We start from the raw sequence: 7,192 nt of genomic DNA on the forward strand, positions 1-7,192 counted from the left end.
TTAACATTCAAGTTTTCATTGCTAACAAATAACAAACTAAATTAAATATTCAAATCATAAATAAAAGAAAATTTTTAATTATTTTGATAATTTAATTCAACGAGAATTTATATTTTGAATGATAATATCATTGCCAACAATATCAAACACATCTTATTGTTATTATATATGTGACCATTAACAATCATTAAAACAAAATACAATATCCATAGATCATTGAAGTTTTAAACTCAAGAAGAAAAAAATAACACTCCAGACCTTTCAAGTGTGCCACAAGCTCACCATATTTCGTTTGCCTTTGCTAGAGTTGATTTTTTCTTTTTGTTATGCTTGATTATTGATGTCGAGAGAGATGAAGCAACATACAAAATCAACCTTATTGACAGTGTAAAACCTGAGTTTTATATAATTCGATCGGGTCACTTACTATTTTTATAGTAGGATCAAATATTGAGTTCAATCACCACCACCCCCAACCACCACCACCACCACCACCCGGGTTTTCTCTTTCAAACTCGGATCCGATCCAGGCAAGATTTACCATTGAGTTCATTGCTTTGTTGAAGCTCCAAATACCCCCTATATGTAATTCCATGGTATGCAATGGGATGGAAATCAGTGTCCACTAACTCTTGGGCAGGACTTACAACTTTATCAAGTGGAGGTCCATGAGATGTTGCTATGGAGATCCTGTTTGCTTTGTTGTTCACCATGGCTCGGTGTACAACACTCTTGTATTTGCCATTGGTCAGTATCTGCAATATACCATAACAATTGATATTACCAAATGCGACAAATAATTTTCCATGAAACAAATTAAATCAGAAGCACATTTGTATTACATGGAAAACACATTTTCAGAAATGAATTCTATACACAAATATTGTACAATCTTGTCTATTCATGTGACTTTTTTGTTTTTGTGCTCATAATAATATGACCGTCTACAAGTTATATTCAGTGTGGTGTTTGTTATAACTTCAACTTGTCATAGTGCCAACCTATGATCAAATCAAAGTGGGATCAACCTTGGTTATCACCAAAAGTGATATTTGAATATGCCCCAAAGTAGACATATACCTCAAAATTGTATTAATTATACCATATATACTTCATTTCATGGATATTTTTGTCTGTTTTATAGTATTTCATCATCAAAATTAAAAGATATTGTGAGTTATAAGAATGGATTTGCAAAAGTTGAAGTGAGTGGGTGTTCAAGATGTGTAAGATGAGTAATCAAAATCTATGAATTGGGGTAGTCAAATTACAAGGAGTGAGTTGATTTACATATATATCATCTACATGTATATAGAAGAAAAAGCAGAAGTTAATATTCAATTGAATACTGTGACTTACATGTGCTGACGCCCTGGACTAGACAACTCCCCAAAAATTACATATCATCTGCATTCTCACTTTTCAGTCGTTGGATTTAAAAGTTGAACCTGAACCATTTGTCATAACTACATTTGGTTGTAATTAATGCTATTTTGAGGCATAATTGATCATTTTACTTAATTCACCACAATGAGGTGTAACTAACGTTCTTTTGGAAAGTAATCAGAAATCACAACAAAATATAACCAATTTTAATTTGATAATTTACTAGAACCACCACCATAATGACAGGTAACCAAACACTACAATACTTCTTCGTAACCGAACACCAATTTAAACCTTACTACCATAATAGCATGACAAAGGAATGTAATAATATATTTACCTCCATGTGATCTCCAGTATTCACAAGAATGGAATTAGGAAGAGGATTAATAGGGACCCACTTGCCATTGTGTAGGACTTGAAGTCCACCAAGCTGGTTCTGTATGAGGAGGGTCAATAAGCCGTGGTCCGAATGAGGAGGCATGCCAATGGCCAACTCTGGTTGTGGGCATGGTGGGTAAAAATTGACAACAAGAAGTTGTGACCCAAATTCAACCTCCATTGCTTTATCTATGTAGTTTTCTTCCAATCCCAAGCTCATAGATATCCCTTTGAGTAATTCACTTGCCACATCCCTGGCCCTTTTGCAGTATTCTTGTGAAATTTCTCTGCAAGAATGCAACATGGTGTTGGGACTTTTTTTGAATTTTAATGTTATATATGTAAGTAATTTTGTATATACAGACTAACTCAATAAGAAATGTAATTCATCTAGTAAATGAGAGTGTGAGCTTCAGATTTTGAATAACATTTTGATATAAGAGGTGAAAATTTAACAATTATGTTATAGGCATAGAAAGAAGTGTACAAGATAGACATAGACAGTGGACTTCATGCCCATTTTGTCGATTCTCTGCACTTTTTTGTATCCATAGACTTCATCACAATCTAATAAGCTTGAGTTTTACATATTTATCATTTCTTTCAATTCTTCCATGTTTCAATCGATCAAATCCCTTTGCCCCTCACTCTTCGAGAATCAAAAAGATCATTTTTAAGTTTGAATTTGTTAATTTGGAATTTGGGTTCTCCTACTTCATTTTTATTTACATTTTTTTTTTCATCTCAACAAATCACTTTTTTTCCACAACGGCATGTAATATCTTTCTATGGGTTTGCGGGTCTCTTTATTAAAGCCTATTTGTGGTGCACAATTTTGTAAAATGTAGGTAGTGGTCATGATTGATTTTTCATTTTATTTTCTATTATCGTTACGATAATGCTATGTAGCTCAAATTTTGTGGCTCAAAAGTGGCTCAAATGGTCAAAACGACGTCGTTTTGAGTACAGAACAACATAAAAATGGCCAAAACGACGTCGTTTTGGCCATTTGAGCCACTTTTGAGCTACAAAATTTGAGCTACGAGACATTTTCCTTATCGTTAATGGTAGAATCATTACATATATATGCTCCGTTTGTTTAGGCAAAAAATATTTTATGAAAAATATTTTTCGTATTTTTTAGCATTTGGTAGAATGAAAAATGAAAATCAACAAAAAACATTTTTTATGGTCAATAAAAAATAAGTCTATGTGAACATAAAATATTTTTTATTTTTAGAAAGCAAAAAATATTTTTCGGACTAAAATTTTACCAATACCACCATCACCACGAACATTGCTATCACCTTCATCGCCGCCCCGCCACCATGCCAGAACCTCTGCCCCCACTATCACTCCACCACCACCACTACCAAACATAGAAAAATGTTTTTCTAAAAAATTTTTTCCGTACAAAATATTTTCCGCATAAACAAATGAAGCAATAGCATGCCCGGTCTGTAATATCTTATTTTTGTAATAAAAAATACTAGGTTGAAATATCTATATTAATTAATAATACTACAAAATACACTTTATTCAAAGATTAACCTTGTTTGGTTTGTTTTTCAGAAAAATTTTTAGGAAAAATTCTCTACAAACAAATTTTCAAGAGTAATCAAATCAAACAAATTTTTCTAAAAAAAATTTCAAAATTTTGTTTGGTTATCTACTTTCCAAAATCACTATCTCTCATAGACATCAAATCAATTACTTTTTTTAAAACTCCCTCCCCAAAACAATTTTCCAAAACCATTTATGAAAAAAGACAAATCGAACAGATTTTCGTACTTTTTATCTCAAAAACTACTCTACAAATAGTTTTTTTTTTTTTTTTTTTTTTTTTTTTTTGTCGTTCCAAGACAACGTCCCTTGCAGAGATCATCAATGTGTTTTGTTATCCGTTCTAAATAAGAGACTATAATCTGAAAACTTACTCCGATTTCCCAAGACAAATTCCGCTTAATTCAAGACTCACACAGCAGGAGAATATTAATCCCACACCAAGTGTTGGTAACAACAACTTGAGACTTAATTTCCTAAGCAATTACGTTACGCCCAAAAGGTGGGCTCAAGAAGTTTTGAACTTGAGATCTAGGGTCTTAACCTCCAAGCAGTATTTACCAAGTACGCAACATTCCTTGAGTTAAGATTGAGTTCTTACTCAACCAAAAAAATAAATAAATAAATAAATAAAAACAAAAAAAAAAATGTCAATAAAACGATGACATCAATTCAAAAGCACTTTTTATTTATTATTATAAATATAGCAGACAGAATTCCATTGGTCTGATTCGGGACCTTAAGATAGATTTTGACCCCCATAGAAGGGAAGAAGAAGCTGCATAGGCTTAATGTGAATTAGTTGGATGGAAAAGTTGCTTAAGCCCAATTTAAATTGTATTGAGAGTTGGTTGTCTAGACCAGACCTCCCAACCTTTTTTTTGGAGTTTGATGTAATTCTTTATGTTTGGGCTTTATTATCAAGTTGTCACAAAAACTTAATTAAAATTTTACGACAACGATAAAGTGTAAAACATAAATTTAAAAGTATAAAATTTACTAAATTTTTTTTTTAAAAAAAAATCACTAAATACAAAAAATTATAAAAATTCAATATATTTTTATTTTTGTATTTATTGAATTCCTTTTAAATTTCTTCACAAATATAATGTGTTAAGTATATTTAGATTGTTGGGATAGTTTAATTTAGAGTTAATTAGTTAAAAGTCTTATTTACAAATGTTATGGTAGATCAGATCCTAATTAAAATTGTTTGAACAAGTTTTATTTAGTAAAACTAAGAATATTATCAGTTTTTTTTCAATTTTTAAAACTAAGAACATTATCAACTTTACATAGTAATAGTTCAGATAATTGTTTCACTAATTGATAAAAAAAAAAAAAAGAGGGTATGAGATTAAATGTTTTTGACCTTTTATTTATTTGTTTGATTTAACTATCTAATAAAATCGAGAACATATAAAATAGATAACATGAACAGTGTTTTTCAATTTTAAAACTAAGAACATTATGCTTGGTTATCATTTTTCAAAAAAACTTTTCAGAAAATTCTACTTTCTTATTTTCCGTGTTTTTTTGCTTTTACTGATTTTTTTAATATTTTAAGCAATTTTTTAAATTTTTAGACATACTTAACATAAATATATCTAAAAAGTAAAAAATATTTTAAAAATTCACAAAATATCACAAATACAAAAAAAAATACGAGAATTCAGTACATTTTTTTTTATATTTTTTTGTATTTATTAATTTTTTAAAATATTTTTTCACAAATTTTTTACTTTTTGGATACATCTATATAAGGTGCATCTAAAAAAGTAAAATAAATGTTTAAAATTTTAAAAATATTCACTAAAAACAGAAAAATAAAAAAGAAAAAAACTCAGTTTTTAAAAAGCTTAATCCAAAAAACTCAAACCAAACACAATTTTTTTCTTTTTTATAGTTTTTTTTTTCTTCAGTTCTACACATCAATGTTCTACCATCTTGCTTCTTTATAAGCACAAAATTTTTCAGTTTTGCACAAATAATAATTCAATTTTTTCAAAAAAAAAAAAAAACCGTTTTATTTATTTATTTTTTTGCACATAAATTTTTTTTTAATTTAAAAATTGATATTTTAAAGTTTTAAATCAAAATAAATGTCAAATCATCATGTTCATTTATAGTAATCATAAATGATGAACGAAAAAAGAGTACATTATCCATCTAAATTTTTTTTGACTAAAATAAGAATTTTTCCCCCCTAAAATCAATAAAACATGAAAAAAAAAAATTTAATTAAAAACTGTTTTCGAAACACAAAACCAAACAGAATGAATCATTTTTTGAAGGAAAAAGAAAAAAGTGAAGGTACCTGAAGCAGGCTGGCTTATTAGGCGAATTGACGTGGGGATGAACATGAACCTTGAGATAATCCCTCCAAAACAATGACTTATCAACAAGGACATTAAAGCTTGTACCACTCCTTATTGGATCAAATAATTGCTTCCCGTTGTACTCTCCCTTTTCCTCCTCACTCATATCAAAAAAACTTTTACTTGCCTTCACCATATCATCCATCAACTTCTCTTGCACACCATGATTGATTACCTAAGAATGCAGCCACTCAAGCTTCGAAAAAAAAAAAAAAACAGATAGAGAAGAGGAACGAACTAATATTCACTTTTCATTATGTGATTTTTTTTTTTATGTGGCATAATTATTATTATTATTATTATTTGGACCAAGGTGTTCAAAATTGTTTGTTGGACCAAGGTGTTCCAACATATATATAGAATGGAGCTGATATTCTTCTCCCCCATTTAGCTAGCAAGAAAATTAAAAAAATACCATAAAGAATCCCCAGTCGCGGCATGCGTTGCCAATATCTTGGATGACTTTGGATCGTTGAACAGGATCACCAAAAGTTAGTAGGGAAAAATCAATGGTTGGGATTGCTTCTTCTTGGGAGAGGACTGTATCATCTTCTTGACTCGAGGACGCAATAATAAACTTGGATGGAATAGCTGACTGATGAAAACCTGAATCAACGAGTCCTTTTACGCTATACATCTTGTTGGAGAGAAAAGAAACAAGAAACAAGAGAGAGAGAGAGAGAGAGAGAGAGAGAGAGAGTTTGGGTTGGGATAGATCTAGGTAAGTTTGTTTGCAAGAAGAAAGCAGCTCTGGCTTTAAAGGCGATGAGATTTGTTCACGGCGATTAATTGAGATGCGCAAAAATTGGTTCGGATACTCAATTATAAGAAAAAATAGAAAACATTTGAAATTTAAAAAAAAATCCCCATAATTTCACCTCTAATAATGTGAAATGATTAGTTTCAATTTTTTATTTGTTACATACTTAATTATATAAAGTTCTACTCCCTTAACACGTCATTAAAACTACAACTAGGGTGATAAAATAGAAAAATGTAACAAAATTCGACAAAAAAAAAAATATATATATATATATATATATAGAAGAAAGCAGCACGTGGTTCTGCTCCTAAAATCAAACAATAATGTTTGAAACACTATTAATTTACCAATAAATATACTAAGGGGAGATTACACTAAAACCCCCTCAATTATAACTCATTTTTTAATTACCTCCTTAATATTTAAAACTCAACACTTAACCTTCTTCAAATGAGAAAAAAATTATACAATAAATGGGTTCCACAGCAACATTCTTTTAAGGTAATTTTGCCACCATCAACTCCCCGGACAATGCGACGGTTAGTGCCTTGATAGATTCCTAGAATGGTGACTGGAACCATGAGTTTCTTACTCAACAATTTCTGGGTATTGATGTTGAAGCTATTCGACGCATTCCTCTTTGTCCAACATTACCTTCGGATAAATTGGTTTGGCACTTTACGTGGAATGGAGAGTTTTCTGTGCGATCGGTGCATCATTT

General features: G+C 30.2%; 1 protein-coding gene across 1 annotated transcript; it reads right to left on the minus strand.

Annotated features, from left to right (window-relative positions):
• Positions 1 to 130: 130 nt before the first annotated feature.
• On the minus strand, positions 131 to 6,444 carry LOC114287587 (2-oxoglutarate-dependent dioxygenase 19-like). The gene is made up of 4 exons (XM_082874243.1): positions 6,124 to 6,444; positions 5,648 to 5,883; positions 1,727 to 2,054; positions 131 to 755 (listed from the first exon to the last, which is right to left on the minus strand). Exons 1-4 carry the CDS (start codon positions 6,343 to 6,345, stop codon positions 510 to 512), a joined length of 1,032 nt encoding a protein of 343 aa, XP_082730369.1. The 5' UTR covers positions 6,346 to 6,444; the 3' UTR covers positions 131 to 509.
• Between the last annotated feature and the right edge of the window lie 748 nt (positions 6,445 to 7,192).

Source organism: Camellia sinensis, chromosome 6 (assembly GCF_055761805.1).
Source record: "Camellia sinensis isolate YWXY chromosome 6, ASM5576180v1, whole genome shotgun sequence".
Classification (NCBI taxonomy): domain Eukaryota; kingdom Viridiplantae; phylum Streptophyta; class Magnoliopsida; order Ericales; family Theaceae; genus Camellia; species Camellia sinensis.